The sequence below is a fragment of the Herpailurus yagouaroundi genome, unplaced genomic scaffold, assembly GCF_014898765.1.
Source record: "Herpailurus yagouaroundi ecotype Mexico unplaced genomic scaffold, PumYag 182, whole genome shotgun sequence".
Taxonomy (NCBI): domain Eukaryota; kingdom Metazoa; phylum Chordata; class Mammalia; order Carnivora; family Felidae; genus Herpailurus; species Herpailurus yagouaroundi.
This window is the reverse complement of record NW_024412413.1, coordinates 30,439,315-30,460,649: the sequence shown is the minus strand read 5'-3', so window position 1 is coordinate 30,460,649 and position 21,335 is coordinate 30,439,315. Positions and strand designations below refer to the sequence as shown.

The window sequence follows — 21,335 nt, the reverse complement described above, 5'->3', positions numbered from 1 at the left end:
ATTCTTCTTTTAAAGTAAAAAGCCAAGTTCAATCAACCCCTTACCTGAGATGTTGTTTCATCACCTATATTGTTTTAACCATGAAAGAAAAAAAATAACTTGTTGTTAAAATAAGCATTCTATTGGAAGGAGAGAGATAATGCCAAAATAGTTTCAATTTCAGTGACACTAACTACAAACTTTTAATTATGTAGTAAATAAAGGTCACACTATGTACTTCCCTATTTAAAGTTTATTTTTCATGACTCCTTTCTCTGCTCCTCTCCCTTGGTGATGTGACCTCCTCCTCCTGTTCTAGGCAGGTGACTGTCAAATCCACATCTTCTGTTTTGATGGTTTTCCAAAGCTCTCCATCACTGCTCGGGAACTCCATTCAGATGCTGTACCAACACCTAAATCTACTGCATGCAAGTCTAAACGCTGCCTTTTCAATATTAACATCAACGTCAGCCCAGTAATTTCAATGTAAATCTTAAATCTCACCTGAACACTTCCTTTTTCCTCGCCACTTACATATGATCAGCTCCTGAGTCTCCTCTGTTTGTCCTTGTAACAGTCTCCTGAACGGTACCTCCTGAATGGTGCCTCTTCTTTCTGTTCCCCCTGCTACTGCCTTCTTCAGGCTCTTACTTTGAGCTACAGCTATTGTAATAGCTTTTTAATTAATATGTCTCCAGTCCATCCTTTCTTTCCCCCCCAACCCACCTTACTCCCTGATGATGGAAAACATACTCCAGTTACATCAGCTGGCCCACTTCCTTTTTACTGCTCAGCCTAAGGTGTAAGAGCCCCATGACAAAATGTAAATATCACTGTAGGACTAGTTACTGTATACTTATTATCTATCAGACTCCTAGCTAGATGGTTCACATGCATCATTTTATTTCACCGTTGCAGAGTTGGTGGTCAAAAAGCCTGATCGGTTTTGATTCAAAAACCTCCCTGTACCACCTATCTGGTATTCAGCAAGTCATGGATGAGACAGATTTCTAAACTTTCATACTGAAATCAGATAACCAAGTGTACAGTTAAGGGAAGAAAGCTCTACGTGGTGTGTGTGTCACAAAACCCATTATTACCCAGCTGAACTGTGCACCTAGATACCTCCCCAATATGGCCAGCATATTCCCACCTCCTTCCCTTTGATGTGGCTTCCTTTCCCTTCATGCTCTTACTTTATGCCAAAACCTTTCTAAAGTGCCACATGTTTGGAATAAAAGACTCTTAAAGTTAATCCTACTTCTGAGATTTCTTTAAAAAATAACGAAGTGTCACATCCTTCTTAAGAGTATGAACTCATCCTAAAACTGTACCTATCTGTCATATGCTGCCTTTTCAGTGATTTATTTACAGACCTGTCTCTTAAACTTGTTAGAGTACAATCTGTCAAGTATTCATTAAGGTTAATGCTGGATTATAATCTACACATAAGCAAATTAAAAGTAAAAATTTTTTAAATGTTATAATTTCAAATAAGCTTTAATTTTCCAAAGCTGCTTTTAAATTGGTTTTAGGCGCGCCTGGGTGGCGCAGTCGGTTAAGCGTCCGACTTCAGCCAGGTCACCATCTCGCGGTCCGTGAGTTCGAGCCCCGCGTCAGGCTCTGGGCTGATGGCTCAGAGCCTGGAGCCTGTTTCCGATTCTGGGTCTCCCTCTCTCTCTGCCCCTCCCCCGTTCATGCTCTGTCTCTCTCTGTCCGAAAAAATAAATAAACGTTGAAAAAAAAAAATAAAAAAAAATAAAAATAAATTGGTTTTAAATTCTCTACTTCTCTCTGGAATAAAGGAAACCAAAATAATTTCAACACCTGTAATAACATATAAACACCAGAGAAATTATACATAAATGTGTAATGTCAAAACTGAAACTACTGCTCTGTAAAAGGACAATAAAAAAGAAAGATAATGACTCAAAATGACAGGAGATATTTAAATATGACAATGCAGCAGCATAAATATGAAACCTGATTGGAGAATTCTCAAGATCTACTAGTTTTAATGCTTTGCTGTTCTAAAAACTAATCTATAATTCATCCATCACATTTTTCGAGTTCACTATCTACAATGCTGCGTTGAAGATGTAAACTTGAGTTTTTCTTCCCAGGAGGCTTTTATTTTTCATGATCCTCTATAACCACGGAATCAACATGTCTAAAAACAAAGAGCAAGGTTTACTTTATAAAGTCCACCAGATTGAAAGTAATGGGCAGAGTTTCCCTATAGAAAAATACTATGAAATAAAAGAAGCTGAAGTATGAAAATGGCAGAACACCATGGGCAAGTATCTAGATACCGTTAAAATATACTGGAAAGCTCTGAGGTCCTATCAAATGCCTGATGTTCACAAAAAAATGAAATAGCAACAATAGCAACATAGTAGGTATTCCATAAAGCAACTATAGTGAGCAATTTATTCATCTAAGCATTTTACTCTTACTTTTTCAGAATTATCTCAGATGCACCCTTGCTGAATATTCGATAACTTCCATCTGAATTTTTCAGGACAGTACTCATGGACTTCCTAACAGAATTGAAGGTGTAGACTTTGTACAGTGCTTCTTCTGGGATTTCATTTCTAACATCCTGATAATCTCGTTTTAAATCCAAAAGAAGTCCCAACAAGGCACATTCAGTTTTATTACCAACATGACGAGGTAATCCACCCTCTTTCTCTGGTGGCTATAAGAGAAAAAGGTTTAGAAGCTAGTATCATCTTGTTTCTCTATGACAGTTTAATTTATAATGTAAAATAGAATGCGACATTCTAAAACAAAATTATATAGGAAACTTCTAATAGCAGCATTTCAAAGAGGGACACAAAAAGGTACAGTAGAAAGGATCTCTGGGGCAAGAATGACATGAATTCCAATCTCAGCCCTGCCAGTTACTAGCTATGTGAATTTTTGGCAAGTTACCCCACTGCTGTGGTCCTTGGCTTCAGCATCTGGAAAACAGGTGCACTTATGACCCAAGAATTAAGTGAGATAAGGCATGTAAAGCTTACAGTTGGTTCTTGACACATAGTGGGATTTCATAAATTTTAATTCCTTTCCTTTTCTCTTCCTGTTTTCATTGAACATTTACATTAACTCAAAATTCGGTCTACTTTACAAGTTTTTTAACTTTAAATAAAAGTAATGCATTAAAATAGAGCACTGTTGCCTTAAACATACATAAAAGCTTTACTTCTTCATAGTATCTTCCCAAATACCACCTTATATAATTGCCACTGCACTAATAAGGGCAGATGTGATAGTCTTTACTTAACAATTGAAGAAAGTGAAGCTCGGACTTTTAGCTAGTAAAAGGCAAAGCTAGATCTAGAACCAAGATCCCATAACTTTTCAGTCCAATAATCTAATTCATGCATATCTTCACTAGACAAATTGCAATATCAATTTTGTTCATGGTCTTCCTCCATAAATCAATAGAACACATACCAACTCAAGCAATTTCATACTTCATGTTGTAAATAAGACTTTTAACTTGCAAAATTAAAAATATTTTATTTTAAGGCAGCACAAAGTCTAGAATTACTTTACTGAGTTAGTTTCAAAAGGTCTAAGGATGACCTCAGGGGTAGGATCTACTGAGAAAGCAAAGAGAGCATATGGCAAGCATATATAAAAACATACTCAGTTGAAATCTGGCTTAAAAATTTTCTCTAGAAAATTCTACAGTAAGATAATCTGGACTTTCACAAAATAGGCTTAGTAAGAATTTAAAATTAATAACTTGCTCTGGTTATAAGTCTTGACAGTTTCCAAACATGGGACATTCAAAACATAGGCGGAAAATACAAGTAAATAGAAGATAGAAGTCCATCAACAGATCTTACTCATAATACAAATTGTATCAAAGAAACTTATATTAACTGAACACATGACTTTTAAAAACATAACATAATTCAGTTCTTCAATATATATATAGTAAGGGTAGGTCTGAAGAGCTACATATAGTCTAATCATTACACATTTAAAAATTAATTTTCATATATAAATTAATTATTAAAGAAACCTTACCAATATTTTTGATGTATAAGCACAATTCACAGAAATCCCTGTTACAAGATAGGACAAAATATTTGGTGGAATAGCTTCTGGTTCAGGAATCTTTTTATAATGTTTTTCATTTATGTAAGCTTGAACAACTGTCATCCTGTTCATTGTCAATGTCCCTGTTTTATCTGAACAAATAGCTGTAGCGTTTCCCATGGTTTCACAAGCATCCAGATGCCTTACTAAGTTATTGTCTTTCATCATTTTCTATGGTGACAAAAAAGAACAAAAACAAAAACCTAGTTAAGCTACATACAAAACTAATCACCTCATTACACAAAATTGTAAAATGCTTTAAAATAAGAACAAAAACTCCCAGCTACATACAAATACACAGTATAAAGCACCAACTGGAAGAATTTTAGTATGTTTGACCTATTCAAATAAAGCTAAAGAGCATACCAGTTTTCTGTGGTTTCAATCTTTTTTTTTTTTTTTTACCACTATATAACATAATCTGGTAAATGAATACAGATACCTGTACTCATATGCAAATCATGTTGACTATATGCCCCCAACAGCCTCTGTAAGTGTCTTCACATTATAAGAGCATTGACAATTTGTATTCCCAAGTACAAAGGTACTTACAACCTTGTAAAAAATATATTACATTTAAGGATTAAGTCTCCTTACAAAGTGGAAAACAAATCACCAAGGAAAAAGTAGCTTTATCAGTTAAAATACAGAGCCTGTGGGCACGCAGTTGTCTCATTTTTTTTTTCCCTTCTTTTGACTCTGATAGATTGACAGAACAGATCAAAACCAGAGTGGGTCTTTTTTATCCTTTCCATATACTAGACACCTGGTATTCTCATCTTACGATAATCTCCTCCTCTAATTTACACGAACAAAAACACACACTTTCTAAACAACCAAGAGTTTTCACAGTAGCCCCAAAAGGCATTCGAATTAAAATGCTTGATATTTCATTCTTAAAAATGAAGAATGGGTTAAAAACCACACAGAGCTGTTTTACCAAGTATGTTCTGTGACTGCTAACATGCTAGATACTGCAAGAACTGGTTCCTGGAAGAAATAAAAATGGGGAAGAAAAAGGTGTACCCTCTGAAATTACTTACGATTTGCATTAATATTGATGCAAATATTAATACTAAAAAAACTAAGTTCTACAGTGAAAAAAAGTTGTTTCACTTTGCAAAGTACTAACAAAGCATCCATAAATACGACACAGCTCTGTGAAAAAGAGCAGTAATTGGTAACATTTGGGCTAAACCGTTAATAAAAGCCTAAAGAACAGTAGTTACAATGCTCTTACTCATGTTCTATTAAAGAAATGTAAATTCTGCCTACATCTTTTGATCAACTGAAAAATTAATATTATTGGTGACTATCAAAATGAACTGACAGTACTGATAAAATGATCATCTAAAACTTATTTACCCCAATTATTTCAAAATATCAAAAAACAGGACAAATAGATGATTACACTTCATCACCCTGAAAACGTTTACTATTTTATTTTTGAAACGGAAGATGTTAAATGGCTGAAAAGAAAATAAACCCAAACAGTAAGCAAAATATTCTTATCCTAATAGGCTTATTGCAAAGCATGCTGGAATACTGAAGATCAGAGCGCTAAAGCTGAAACTGTTTCTTCTGTTGCTCATCACCATCACTACTGCTTAAGGAGAAGAGCTAATTAACATCAGAAAATTGACAACAGAAGCATTCTTCCATTAAGTATAATTTTACCTGCAAAGTCATTTTGAAAGATCAAAATTATCCAAACTAAACCTTTCTAAAAATCCAATCCACCATTTCCATTTAAGATATAAAACTAATAAAAATAAATTAATAATTGTCAACCAGATGATGACTTTAGTAAACAGTAGTTGGCAAAGGTGTCAAAGCTCAGGTTTAGAATTCTACCTGGAAAACAAGAATCGAGCTTCCAGAGGTGACACCAGGAGACACCTGAATAAAGTAAGAGCAGATGATCCATGGGAAGAACGACTGGGCCCTGAAGTATGTGACAAACTACAGGGGGGCTGGTGACGCTGGACCAGAGGGACAGAGGTACAAGATGAGCACCGAGGGGTCAGCAGGGCCACACTGCCTGGGGCCTGCAGGCCACGGTGAGCTTGGATTTTTCTAAGTGTGACGAGAAGCCAGTGGAGTTTTACGCAAGGAAATAACATGGGTGGATTATATTTTAAAAGGAGTCTGCCTACTGTGTGGAAGCTCGGCTGTGTTGTGATGAGGGCAGAAGAGTGGAAACAAGGAGGCCTTAGAAGCTTGGACTTGGAGAGAAGCCTCTTGGCTCTTGTCCCACAGGTGAATGACAAACACTTGAATTTTACAGATGGGAGAAAGGAGGCAATGTGACTTGCAACATAACTATCATACAGTGAAAATTAAACTAGAACTTTGCCTAGCAGGGTTGCACTGGGTGTCGTGTCCAGGCTGCCCTGGGAGGAAATACAGAAGTCTTGATGAACAGAGACCTTCACCTTGGGGAGTGGGGGTGGGAAAGGGAGAGGGGGGTGGGGGAGGGGCGCGAGGGGAGGAGGAAACCTGTGACAACATTTCTAAAGGAAACTAAATTTATGGAAAGCTCCTACTTTCAGAACCAGGAAAAAGAGTAACCAGATGTGAATTTTCTCCACCAACTAAGGCTTTAAACTTAGTAAGTGTACTTAGCTCTTTTCTGCTTACCTTGACAGAATAAGCCAGGGAGATGGTGACTGCAAGTGGAAGGCCTTCTGGCACGGCGACCACTAAAACTGTAACTCCAATAATGAAGAACTTCACAAAATATTGTATATAAATTGGCGTGCACTCGGCAAGCCATGGTCTCTTCTGAACCCAGAACGTATCAATTACAAAATATAACACTAGAATGATAACTGTGATGGCAGACATCAACAAACCTTTCAGTATATAAAAAAAAAAAGAAAAGAAAAGAAAAGAAAAGAAAAGAAAAGAAAAGAAAAGAAAAGAAAAAAGAAAAGAAAAGTTGTGATTATTTCAGTAGTCCAGACACTACCCATTGCCAATTACATATTAGCCACTGGAAGAATTACCATGGGTTAGATAATACTTACTTTAAGTTCTTTGATAAACTGTTACCTTTTTGTTTTGTTTTTTCTTATACCTAACTCATCATTCAGCATTGTCAGATTTAATTTCTGCTTCCAAGTCTAGCCCTGTCCCCGGGAGAACTGGTAGAAAAGCATTTATGATTCTTTCCTAGACTTAATTGTATCTTCAGCCTTCTACTAAAGCTAAGACAAAATAAGAGGCAATGACAAGGAAACACCAAAAGCTTAGAATAAGCGGGCAGTTTACATGTTGCCAACTGCTTAATGCTGAAAGAGAAGCTGGTAAAAGTCTGATCAATGGGGAGACTTGGAATTAAACATTCAACCCTATTTTTTATTAAAAAAATACATTCTCTGAATTATTTTTTTCATCTATCCTTAGTGCTTCATTAAGTTAAAAAACCAAGAGTTAATCATGTTTTACAAACCATTTCCCTATTTTGTGGACTATTTAGCCTTTTACAAATGAATATTAAAAGATAAGACAAATCCACATATCCGCCTCTGATAATCCAACCCAGTGTCTGCTACCTATATCACCACCATCTAAAATCCACCCTTTTCCCCAACATGGAGTCAGTATTACCATACGGCTATATGTTACAGAAAGCAAATATTTGCTATTGGAAAACAAACTTATTGAGAACAGAAGCAAAAACCTCACTTTTTCCGACATACTCCTAAGAAGCAGAATTATAGAATTTAAGTGATTTTAATATATGCTGATTTATCCACATGTGATCTTTCATACAGATGATACTGTTGGAGGGCATGCTCTGTTTTTAGCTAAAAGCTCTGCTTCCGCTTTTTCTCCCCCTAAAGAGTGTAACAGGTGTTTTCTAGGGGTGCCTGGGTGGCTCAGTCAGTTACACATCCAACTTCAGCTCAGGTCATGATCTCACAGCTTGTGGGTTCGGGCCCCATGTCGGGCTCTGTGCTGACAGCTCACAGCCTGGAGCCTGCTTTGGAATCTGTCTCTCCCTCTCTCTCTGTACCTTCCCCTGCTCACACTCTGTCTGTCTCTTCCTCTCAAAAATAAACATTAAAAAAAAAAAAATCGTAACAGGTGTTTTCTAGTGAAGATAGTAATTTAGTAAATTTCAGCTTCAGCAGGATGGTGCTCCAACTAATCCATTCAATTTAACTAAGCTGTAAGTTTTAGAAAAATATATACCTAATTTTTTTTCATAGTCAGTAAAAAGATGAGAAAATGGGTGGTGAAATTTCTTTTTATTAAAATGTAGCTGGGTACCTGTACTGAGTATCTTAACAGCCCTCTCTCTATTGCTTCCAGAAATCCTGAGAAATTCAGAGATGAGAGCATGGGCTTCTGAATAAACTGGGCAGACTCGGGCACTAATCCGAACCCGACCACTTATTAGCTGGTTGACAGAGGAGACCTCCTTCCACGTGAGATAGGGTAAGAGCCCCCCAAGCTGCCATGATATTGTGAGGATCTGCAAGAACTCAAAAGACCTGGTATATTGTGGATAAAAGTGAAAATACTTTTTAGCTCCCCTTCCACTCACAAAAGCAATGATTTGTAGCCTTAAGTGGGTCAAAAGACGATTTACAAGCATAAAGCCAGTATATTTTAAAAGCAAAACACCATATTTTCTTGTTTATCATACCTGCTTTGCCAATCTGAACAGCCAGCTTTGTAAGCTTTCCTTGTAAGACAGATTTTTCCTTTTTTGGCAAATTTGCTTTCTTTTTGTCTTTTTCATCACCATCTCCACCTTCTTCACTCTTCAAAGGCTGCATTTCCATGGCTGCACCATCCTGGGCTTTTGCTACATTTAAGAGCAAATATAACCTCACTACATTTTAAAGGCACCCATAACTACTAATATTTTGAAACAATTTTGAAACAAATCAGTTTCATATAGGAACTAGAAAAGATTTAAACATTCAGCTTTGGGTATGCAGGGTTGTATGTCTTACTTTCTCTGGCATACAGACAAATGTACGCCAGAGAAAATAAGACAATAGTGACACTAGGTTGCGAATCTTCATACCAGACTTGAGAATGTTGTGCCGGTAACAGGGATGAGGCATAAGAAGAAACATAGTCCTTAAACCGAGAACTAAACACCAAACCATTTCTCTTCCCCTGTGTTGTGTTTGATAAGACTTATCCCAAACACTATAAAACCTTCCCACGTGTGACCATAATGGAGAATGTTATGTATAACCACACAGACAGAGAAATGTACGTGTGTTTACAAATCTAAATAAATGCAAAAAACCATTTAAGTTGTATACTTTGTTTCTTACAGTTTTCCTGGCAATAATATAGTAACCAATGCTAAAATACTTGACGTGCTTAAGCTGAGAGTTACCTCACATCTGGATTTTTCTAAGTTTACTACCACAAATCACAGTTAAAATCTTATTACCATTGTAAAGGCAGCATGACTAAGGCACTGGCAGGAAGAGGCGTTAATAACCCAAGTTAACATAAACTGATTGCCCTTGCTACCCGTCTCCTACTTTTGGATAAATACAGTCCACGGTAGATACATTTTTGGATACAATGAAAACAAGCTAACTGTACTTTTAATCCTTGCGAACTCACCTTTGTTGCGATTCTCAATAGCTCCATCTTGTTTCTTATCTGTAGGAACAAAATGGGAATTAAAGCTTTCCAAAAGAAATAAAGGCAGCCATGCTAAATTATGCGAAGGCAGTCCACATCTGTGTAACGGCACTGTTACACCACGGTGTGTGCTGGTACAGATTAGAAAGCATTTGGCCTGTAATGACCCGCTGGGTCAATCACTCCCCAGGCTCAACCGGAAGTACCCCAATACATTTTGGGGCACCTATTCTTGTTTGGATTCTCTGTAAGACTTTACTCCTTTATATGCTCTAATGAACCCAGAAATAGTACAAGAGGTTTCAAACTAAACACACATATAATTCTAGTAGAAAACAGCAGGGGTAGAGGGGGAGGGAGCAATGCCATCAAGACAACAGGCACACGAGAGAGCTGTGAGGAAGAGGACAGCAAACACCAGGTATACAAGACAGAGGAGATGCAAGTAAGTAAACCCGGAATATGCATGTAAAGAATAGGCCAGTGAGGCCACCAGTGACGGGGATTCCCCAAGTTAGCTTAAATTTGGACAGAAGAGAAAGATGATGATGTCTGCAGCAAGAAAATCATCAAGAAGGGAATGAGTCTACTGTTCGGAGCAGGCAGTGGAATACTGAAAATGGCAAAGAGGAGGCAGAGCCATTCGGCTAATTTTTCTTCCAACTTTTCTATCTAGAAGAGTGATCTTGAAACTGGGAAACGTGGAACAAACAGAAAGGAACAGATGCTCAAGATAGATGAGGAGACAGTAAGAGAATATCTAGCTACTTTCAACGAGCTCTGAATCTGGAGAGATACCAGACGGCTACATTCCAGACTAGGAAGGAAACACAGACAGATTACCCTGAACCGCTTTTGAGTAACGGCCAAAGCCGTCAAGGGAATGGAAGAAGGGCTGAAGTCCATAGATAGAAAAATGTCCTGTTCTGTGAAGAAAACAAATGAGTAACACAAATGAAGAAAACAAAAGAATAAAAAATGATACACAATGAGTTAGATGTTCATTCCTGGGAATATTTTTGATTGGATTAACAAAAAAAACAGAGGTAAAAGATCTCAGAAAAAATAGCGTTTATTGGAAAAGACACTGTGGGGTGAATTATAAACAAAGTCATGATACAAACTTCCCTTCCTTTTCAAACAGGGTCCACTGACCTCAGACTCCTATAAATTAGGATGCAGCACAGTGTATGGTTAAGAGCACAGACTCTTGAGCCAAATAAGCAGGTCTGATCTGCCACTTACTAGATCTTTGACCTGGAGTAAGTACTTAACCTCTTTAAGCCTCAGGTTACTCATCAATAAAAAGAATAATGTCTTTCTGTCATATGGCTGGGAGTATTAAGGAGATAATGCACATAGCATTCAGTAAATGGCAACATTTAAGCTGCCTTCTACTCTACCTTAAGCCTAGGGAGGTACAGCGAGGGCTGCCATGAAGACTGGGGACAGGAGAACTTACGAGGAGGGTCTTGTTACGTTCATTTGCAGTCACCACTTTTCAGATACACTTTTGTTTGAACTAAAAATTTCAAAACTGAAGACAAAACCCAAAGAACAAAACATCCAAATATCAAAAACATGGTTTTAGTTACAGCAAGCCAAGGTTTTAGCAAGGTTTTTATTTTAGAAGAACTCAAAGCGCTTGTGTGAATGAGAGAAATATGGGCTTACTATCTTAGGTAAAATTAAACAAATCCAAGTGGTTAAGCCACAGTAAACTGCTGTCAACCTGAAGAGAAAAACCTGTAGAGGAGCAATCTGGAGTGGGAGAAAAGGGTAGTACAGCAGATACTTAGAAGCAGGCTGGGGAGGGCTTTTTCAAAAAAGTGACATGCCCCCAGCTAAGTAATTCTGAGCTGTCTCCTTACATACGACGGAGTTATTACTTGTGAGATCCTTGTGCATAAACTATGGTTATCAATTTTTGCTGAGGATAGATCACTTGTAGGGATAGCAAGCAGATACAATGGGTCAAGATCAAATTTCTAAAAACTTCCTATCTAACACTTTGGACTAAATGTAACAAAATAGACGTAACAGGTGTCAAAGTAAAATCTTCACCTTATATCCAAAATCCAGCTACTTAAGTATGGACTGGGAAATGTGAAGAGTAGAAAACCTGAAATAGATTAAAAGCTCACTGAGGCCAAAAGCTATCAATGAATTTGCAGAAAATATAACCAAATAGGAAGTTAGAGTTTAATTCATTTTGCTGGTCAGATAATAGAAAGATGCTAAAACTAAAGAATAAACAGAACAAAGCCAATGAAAGTGTTCAAGGGGATGGTGAATTTGTCTGGCTATGGTAAAGGGGACTGACATAGTCACTAAAGGCCCCTGATCGACTGTAAAGTCAAGAAGAAAAACTGAGAAATGGAGAGGACTCCACTCCACTCGAAAGCACTACAGTGCGTAATTAACTTTTTGTACAACTTTTCATATCAGAACTTCCTAAGAGAAGTGAAATTTTTGTACCAGTCCTTATAACCAGTTCCCTTATTTCCAAATACCGATTCTCAAAGAAAATTGCTTATCTTACTTTTCTTTTCCTTTTTCTTTTCATCTTTCTTCTCTTCCTCTTCACCTCCAGCTCCAAGTAAGGTAAAGATAATTCCAGTCTGAGAATTAACACCTACAGCAGTAACTACCATTCTTCCAGAGCCTTCCATTACATGAGTACCTATGACAGAAAATTCGTTATGGATTTTTTCCTCCCACTTTCATATTTCAAATTTTAGTCATATTGTCTTTAATATCTAGTATGTAACAAGATAAACTCAATAAGATATTAAATAAAGCCTAAATTCTTATGTTTAAGGTTTAAACTCTGTAATCCATGTTATATGAATTCAAAGCTCACTCCACCACTCATTTATCGCCATGTGATATTGGGCAAATTATAATACCTCAATTCTTCACCCATAAAATGAGGATAATAGTACCTGCAGTTGATAAAAACAATGAGAGTCAAATAAGCCTACAAATAAATGTAAAGTGCTTTGCACACTGCCTGGAATTCATGGGGGTTCAAGGAATGCACATTATTTTTAGTTATAAAATTATTACAGTGATTATTGACATCTCTCTGAGAAAAACAAATGTCCCATTTACCACACCCAACCCCAAACCTGTACCTAAAGCCAGCTTTCATCCCAGCCAGTCTACATTACTGCAACAGACTCCCAGCTAGTCTCTGTCTTTCCAGTTCATCCTGAAATCAGTTTTAATCTTCCTAAAATGTGAATGTTATCATAATTGTCTCATGGCTCAAAAACCTTTGATTCTGCATTGCCTACTGGATTAAGTCCAAGGTCTTCACCTTGAGACCAACCAACCTTTCAAACTTTCATCCACTACTCTAACATAAAATTCCATTATGGAAAGCCTGGGAACAAAGATGGGAACACTGACTGTATTCTGACAAGCCCTTACAACAACCTTGCAAGATGTTAGGCATTATTATTCCTATTTTCCCAAAGTTACACAACTATTAAGTGGCAAGACAAAGATTCAATCCAGTCCTGTCTGGAGACAAAGGGCATATTCTCCAACCCTCTCCAAAGGGTACTGTTCTCCAACGAGTACATCCACATCCCTGCATCTTTCCTTACTAATTAAAAGACTTCTCATCTCTCTACTGCAATATTTTTGTGAATTTTAAGTAGCTTTCAAAACCAACTCTTTTTTCTGAACTCTCAACAGTCTTCTTTATAGTTATCGCATATTTCCTTGATCGCCTAGTTTACAACCATGTGGAGGACAGGTTCCATAGCCCCTATCACCATCTAATAGACCAAGTCAATACACGGAGGTTATTTGTTAAATAAAGTCATAAAGTATATGTACTTATTCCAGAAGTTATAAACTTATATTTGTCTATTAATTACTGGGGAACTTCTCCAACGTGAATTTTTTAGGCCTCTGGTTTTCTTGCTTTTTAAAAAAAATCTCTATTCTGAATATTTCACTAATTATTCGCTTCTCTGCCAGTGAAAAGGCAAGGGAAACAAGAAATGAAGTTCAAGATAGTGAAATAGTATTTAATGAGGAACATCTACATGTAAAAGACAATTTCTTTCTTCTGACAATTCAGTCTTTTGGCAGATTTCAATTTTTTATGTTCTGTTCCTGCTTACCACAGGTAATCAGATGATGGCAGTTAATGTGCTCAGGCAAAGTAAACAGTTTTTGTTCTGGTCATATCCCCATGGCTAACTGAATAACTGCCTTTAAAAATCTAAATTTAAAAAGCCAAGAACAGCAGTGAGAGATGGCATCATGAGAATAAATTTAAAAATAAATGCATTTTATGTTTTTTATTACATTTTTGGAATAGGGAAATAAATGCAGAAAAACTTTCCCACCCACATTACGATAAGGGACTCTGCAAAGTTATTTCAGTCTTTTCTTAACCATGGAAAATTTACAGAGTTTTTGTGGTACCCTTGGTGTGTTAGGGACCTGAGTCGACATAAAGCTTACTAGCAATCTCTGTTAAAATAGAAAAGGACCAACGTTCAGTTAAAGAACATCAACCTGAAAAGCTAATAAGCACTTTGTAAATGAGCTGGATGTACATAAAAGTCCATGCAGTATATATGGCAAAATGGCAAGAATACCATCTCAGGTTGCCAAATATCATGGTCCAGACAGTCTACGGTGGTGAAGGTATGATTTGATTGCTTCCCTTCCTTGGAAAAACTACAGATGTTTATTTGGTTAATAATTATAGTTTCTTAGAGGTATAGCAAGGAGTAAGTAAAATGAGTATATGTTATACTTAAATACACCATACTTACATATCCAAGAATATTTCCATCTATTTGAAATGAATTACAACTACACCCGTGTAAAGAAAAGGCTAAACAGAATGTTCTTGGTAGAGCAGGATTTTGAAGGTCTACGTACAAAATCCCAAGATATTTCTGAAGAAGTTAAGTCTGTTGTAATTGGGAACGCTACCCTTTTATAATGGTGTTTATAAATGCATACATATGTAATTACTCTGATTTTTAGTGGAAGGATGTTTTGCAATAAGCTTTTTAGGCACATGTTTGCCAATCTTCAAAAGGTAATAGTTAAATTTAAATATACACCTGGAAGTTGTGATTCTCACTTAGCCGATTCTTGTCACAGTGACTCTGGTTTCAGTGAAGCCATGTTCAATCAATCAAAATATAAAATTCACAAAGAACTGAAAAATTATAGCTGCCAAGTTATTACACAGTTAAATCAGCAGAAATCTCCTTAGACTGTATAAAATGTTAGCCCTCCACTAACATCTGAAAATGATAATAGAAGACAAATAGGCAACCTTCTGCTTATTCCAAATTCTGGTACAATTCGATCTAATAAACACATGTAAACAACTGTCCCACAGGCAATTTTGTAAATTCTATAAAGAATACTAGAAAATTAAGAATAAAAACCTGGAAATCCAATGTAAAAGAACTGGCATACTTTTGGAGACAAGCTCACGTGACATTTTAGAAGGCCGCCTGTGAATCTTCCCATCATCCCTTCCATTTCATTTCTCATTAACCTCAGGTCAGGCTATCACAGTTACTGTTACAAGAGCCTCCCAAGTTGACACCCAGCTCCCCATTTCAAATAGTGCCCTCACCTGTACCAATCCTCTTCATTCTCAGAACATGTCCTACTTGTGTGCAAATTCAATCCTCCCTAGTACATGTGGTGCTACTTCTGGGCCTACTGTTGATTAGCCATGTGATCTTCAATAAATAGTTTATCTCAGATTTATTCCTTGACAGTTAAATGCGGGAGTCGGATTAGACAAATTTTAAGGATTTTATCGGTTCCTTAAAAAAAAAAAACACAACAAAACCCTATCCTTTATAGATCACCATAGACAGTTCATTAATTTGCTTTAAAAATACAATCATTCTGGGCGACTGGGTGGCTCAGTCGGTTGAGCGTCTGACTTCGGCTCAGGTCCTGATCTCGCTGTTCACGAGTTTGAGCCCCACATCAGGCTCTGTGCTGACACCTCAGAGCCTGGAGCCTGTTTAGATTCTGTGTCTCCTTTTTTCTCTGCTTCTCCCCGGCTCATGCTCTGTCTCTCTCTTTCTCTCTCAAAAATAAACATTACCAAAAATAAACAATGAAAAATAATCATTCTTTAATTTTACACATCAACAGGCCTTAAGAATAAATGTAATACAGGAAAACACAACAGAAGTCATCAGGCTTATATTTTAGTTTTATCACTAACTAACATCACTGACTCTCAAAATCTCTTGATTTTTTTTTTTTCATGTTCCTCATTTGTAAAATATGACTCTGGATTCAAAGACCTCTAATATCTCTGGCAATAAGATAATAATATCTCTGGCAACTTAGAGGAAAAAAAAAAACCCAAAACAACTCCCTAAGGATTATAAGGGTAGAAGCTAACATAAAATACAGAATCCTTCACCATGTAGGCTCTTAGGCAAAACTGTTTGCTGACAGTGGAAGAGAAAAAAGTTCAAAGATACAAAAGCAATTCATACCTGATAGAAGTAAGGGATCCTTATCTAAAGACTTCTTGACATGATCAGATTCACCAGTCAATGAACTTTCATCAATTTTAAGATCATTGCCTTGAATTAGTATGCCATCAGCAGGAAGAAGATCACCTAAAACAAAGAGCAACTGTAATGCACACTGTAAACAAGATTACAATGACTTTACCTCTAACCTAAAAGGGGTTGCTCTTTTTCACTTACCGTATTTCACCTGAGCAATATCTCCAACAGTAATGTCAGCTACAGGTATCTGAATGACCTGACCACCCCTGATGACTGTGAACTTCTGTTCTTGTTCAATTCGACTCTGCAAACCTCTAAACTGTTTTTCCTTACTCCAGTCATTGAAAGCTGTAACTAACACCACACACACTACTGATAAGAGGATTGCAGCTCCTTCAATCCAACCAGTTTCACCTTCACCTTCTTCCTCTCCAACAGAAACTTCTCCACAAACTATATGAAAAGAAAGAAAATGCTTATCAAAAAAAGATTCTGAATTGATGGCAAAGACAAGCAGTAAGTTAATTATGATGTTTACATACCTTGCTAATTTTACTCTAAGTACCTTACTGAACTCAAGCATTCCATAATGGCAAGAATGCAAACTACGTCAATTTCAAGTTCCCTGCATATGAAGATTCTCACCCTCAGGACAGGGAGGCAATCTAGGGCACTAAGATAAGCATAAGGACACTGAGGAAGATTAAACCTCGGCCTCAAGGCAAGTTCTTAATCTGTCAACACCACCTACCCCAGAGTCCTGAGGATTAAACGAGAGAACATTTGGAAAGCAGGTAGACCAGTGACTGAGAAAAATGGTTAATGCTATTAATTATTACATATGTTAGACAAGATATACATGAAAACCCACGAATCATGCTTACTTATTGTATAAATTTTACAGGAGTACAAGCAAAACTTGGTTTCCATAACATGAAAAGGTAAGCAAAGTGCTACTCAATCCAACTATTTGGGCATCTACTCTAGATGCCAGGCATAATTTTAGGATCTGAGGACATGGCAGTAAACAAGACCCAAGTTCCCTCTCCTCACAAAACCCATACTTAGATTGGTAGGTGCAGACAGTGTATGAAGAATTCACGTAATAAAACAAATAATCAATTTCAGATATGGTAAATGCCATAAAGAAAACAAAGGGCGGTGATATGCTATCAAATGAAGAAAGGAAGTAACTGGTTGTGTGAACACAGAAGGTCCCTCTGAGGTGTCCATGATGTTTGAGCTAGGAGCCAAGTGATAAAAAGGAACTAGCCATATAATCGCTTTAAAGCATTCCAGGAAGAGCATTCCAGGGAAAGATTAAAGAGTATTCCAGGGAAAGATTAAAATCAGTAAAAAGGCTTTATGGCACAAAAAAGTTTACAGAAGAATGGAGGGGGGAAGAACCCCCCAAAACTCAAAATTTAAGGTAAAAAATGTTGAAGAAAGAACAGTGAAATAGTGCTGTTTTGACTGCGGGTTATAATCTGTTTGGAGTCTAAAATCAATTCAGTGGCTTATGACTAGCATTTTGAAAAACGAAACAGAACAAAATAAAAAGGATATACGTATAATAAAGGTAAGCATTTTTTTCTTGAAAGTTTCCATTGGGTATTTACAAATTCACATGAATGAATAGGTTCTGCACTCCTCTTTAAAGTTCTTTCTTACTGAGGGTTGAGCTGAAAAGTCTGAAAAATCAGTGGTTCTCTTAGGACATGTAAAGCAGGAAAAAAATTATTCAGAAGAAAAGAATGAGTAAATGAATGATCCTAGAAACGATTAAAGCATGTTCCAGAATACAGTGCATGAGCCAAAGAAATGATGTGAAGTATAAAGATGCTGAATAAAGATTAATCCAGGAGAAGTATGTGGGACAGATGAGGTCAGAGAAGACAGAGACTAGAATAAAATCAACTGGTGGTGGTGAAATGGAAGGAATGATGAGATTAAAACAAAACAAAACAAAACAAACAAACAAAAAAACAAAATCCGGAGGACCATCAGCAGGATTCAGCCATCAATAGGTACAAGAGCATGTTCTCCAAAGGAGATGGCTGGACAATCCATGGAGAGTGCTGGCTTCTCCATCCAAATATTAAAACCTCTCTTTGAATTACATTCAGGCCGAAGAAATGACCACGCACCATTGTACACAATAACCAGTTAAATGAATTTATGGTTTACAATGTTCGAAACAGAAGTGGTAGGACAGTTTCTCCTTCCCCTTCCACCTGCCCAGAAGACTCGAGATGTACTCCAGGTAGACCAAGTCAGGATGAGAGTTGAAATGCCATGTTGACCACTTTCACCAACTTGAAATATAGCTAAAATATTTTTTTTTATTTATATATGAAATTTATTGTCAAATTGGTTTCCATACAACACCCAGTGCTCATCCCAAAAGGTGCCCTCCTTAATACCCATCACCCACCCTCTCCTCCCTCCCACCCCCCATCAACCCTTAGTTTGTTCTCAGTTCTCAACAGTCTCTTATGCTTTGGCTCTCTCCCACTCTAACCTCTTTTTTTTTTTTTCCTTCCCCTCCCCCATGGGTTCCTGTTAAAAAATATGGAACGCTTCACGAATTTGCGTGTCATCCTTGCGCAGGGGCCATGCTAATCTTCTCTGTATCGTTCCAATTTTAGTATATGTGCTGCCGAAGTGAGCACTAGCTAAAATATTATCTTCCCAATGAAGCATTTCAACGGGTTTGATCTCATTGGTTAAAAATGTAAAAATGCAATACTTTCTAATAGTATGTAAGAACAATACATTGAAAGCAGAAGATGGACGGGGGGGGGGTGGGGGCACCTGGGTGGCTCAGTCAGTTAAGTGTCTGACTTCGGCTCAGGTTATGATCTCACTGTTCATGAGTTCAAGCCCCACGTTCGTCTCTGTGCTGACAACTCAAAGCCTGGAGCCTGCTTCCGATTCTGTCTGTCTGTCTCTCTTTTCTCTCTCTGCCCTTCCCCCACTTGTACTGTCTCTCTGTCTCTCTATCTCTCTCTCTCTCTCTCTCTCAAAAATACACATTAAAAAAAAATTTTTAAAAAGAAGATGGAATTTACCAGTCATATGTCAAAAAAATTTTGTGTAACTGGTGGATGGGAGTGAAAATATCATTAGTGAGTACACTTCTTACATGTGGATTTACAAAATGTTGTAAGTTTCTTTTCAGCTGTGAGAAACATTAAAACCAAGTTCTAGGGGCGCCTGGGTGGCTCAGTCGGTTAAGCGCCCGACTTCAGCTCAGGTCACTATCTCGCGGTCCGTGAGTTCGAGCCCTGCGTTGGGCTCTGGGCTGATGGCTCAGAGCCTGGAGCCTGCTTCCGATTCTGTGTCTCCCTCTCTCTCTACCCCTCCCTCGTTCATGCTCTCTCTGTCTCAAAAATAAATTAAAAAAAAAAGTTAAAAAAAAATTAAAAAAATTAAAAAAAAAAACCAAGTTCTGAAATAAAGCAAACTCAGACCCAAATCAAGGGAAATCAAGGTTAAATCAAAATTATAAAATAATGTATATTCAATCAGGCTATCAATAATGATATTTTATGGTTACTAAACATCAAAATTTTAAACCTCATTTCATCTTTTTAACATTTCAGTTTATATTTTTGCATATGTTTAAAACTATACATATTATAAAGTATAAACATTATACATACATTATGTAGATAGCTTTACATATATATAATTCATAAATGCATCCTTTGAATATATACTCATATTTCTTCCTGATAAGGTATACAACCAAAAAAAGTTTAAAGATCAATGCAACAGAGATTAAGGGGAAAAGACTTATGAGACAATTATATCATTTTCAGCTTTAAATCTCACATGCATATTTAGAACTACATGACTCAATATTTCAAAAGAGAACATGAAACAAGTTGATGCCATATTTCATTTCATATATAGTTCTACCTTAAATTACAGATAAATTTAGAATGATTTTGAAACAGATGGTAGTAAAATACTTCCAAAAATTAAATCCTTTTCCTGCTGCTGATCGTTACAAATTTTTAGAGTAGCTGCAGTGAAAAAATAATTGCAAAAATCAAAGTTACAAAAGGACTGTCCTATGCTTTCAGTAAAGTCGGAGTATAAATACAATAAAAATCTATTTAACCAAAGGTGTTCCCCTGTAAACATATTCACCTGAGAGAGATGCACAATCTAAATTCAGTCTGTGCTCTACCATAAGGCAAATATTCCATTCTTAAAGTTCTCCATTTGGGCTATTTCTTGGATGGTGCATCAAGTATGTACATTAACAGTATAAAGAATCAGTTCTTAAAAAGTGTTGTCTAGGAACCCCAGGAGGATCCCCCAAGGTCAAAACTATGTAATAATACCAAGATGTAATTTGCATTCTATTTCAGGAATGTGTAGTGGAATTTTCCAAAGACTACACTACATGTGCTAACACAAGACACTAAATGCAGAAGCAGATTATCTTCAATTATGCCAGACCTTAAAGAGATACAAGGAAATGAAGAATACTGCTAATTCTCTCTTCATAATTTCACTTAAGATTTCATTAATAATTATAGCAATTATATTTATTATAATACAACACTTAGATACAACTTAAATGCACTGATACAGTATTTTTAAATTTCTCAATTTTAATTAAGAATACAGTAAATATCTACACATATAGCTCATATAATCAAAATCTGCTTGTGGAGTCCTTAGCATTTTGAGCATAAAGGGGCCCTCAGACCAAAAGGTTTGAGAACCTTGGTATTATACTAGTAACTAAAGATGTGTTTATTGTATGCGTTATAATGCTTATTTTTATACTAGTAAGAAATTTTGATAATATAGTCTATGACTACAGATTTACTACTTAGTGTTAAAATATACATGATGAAAAGACACATGAAGTACACTAATAAATGTTAAAAAAATGCAAATACTAACATTTCACCGTGGAACAAAAATATCTTTGTATGTTTTACTAACACCTTCTAGCAGATTTTGACTGTTTTTAAAGTGTCTTATGACACTGACAATTTTAGAGTATCTTCTCAGTTGGATCTAATGCCAGTATTCTCCTTAAGCAAATTTGGGAAAGGGCTT

General features: G+C 36.6%; 1 protein-coding gene and 1 non-coding gene across 5 annotated transcripts in view; both read right to left on the bottom strand.

The window, feature by feature from the left end:
- The window catches only part of ATP2B1 (ATPase plasma membrane Ca2+ transporting 1), a 131,634-nt gene that overhangs the window by 31,348 nt on the left and 78,951 nt on the right, over window positions 1-21,335 (bottom strand). For all 4 annotated transcript variants that reach the window (XM_040491258.1, XM_040491257.1, XM_040491255.1 and 1 more), the window contains exons 4-11: window positions 16,449-16,703; window positions 16,233-16,358; window positions 12,260-12,400; window positions 9,697-9,735; window positions 8,750-8,911; window positions 6,733-6,947; window positions 4,021-4,263; window positions 2,436-2,677 (exon numbers count right to left, since the gene is read on the bottom strand). In XM_040491258.1, coding sequence (XP_040347192.1) covers window positions 2,436-2,677; window positions 4,021-4,263; window positions 6,733-6,947; window positions 8,750-8,911; window positions 9,697-9,735; window positions 12,260-12,400; window positions 16,233-16,358; window positions 16,449-16,703 — 1,423 coding nt within the window. The remainder of the gene's footprint in view (window positions 1-2,435; window positions 2,678-4,020; window positions 4,264-6,732; window positions 6,948-8,749; window positions 8,912-9,696; window positions 9,736-12,259; window positions 12,401-16,232; window positions 16,359-16,448; window positions 16,704-21,335) is intronic.
- Window positions 18,816-18,922, bottom strand: LOC121041170 (U6 spliceosomal RNA). The gene has a single exon (XR_005795596.1). It is a non-coding gene; the product is annotated as a U6 spliceosomal RNA (small nuclear RNA).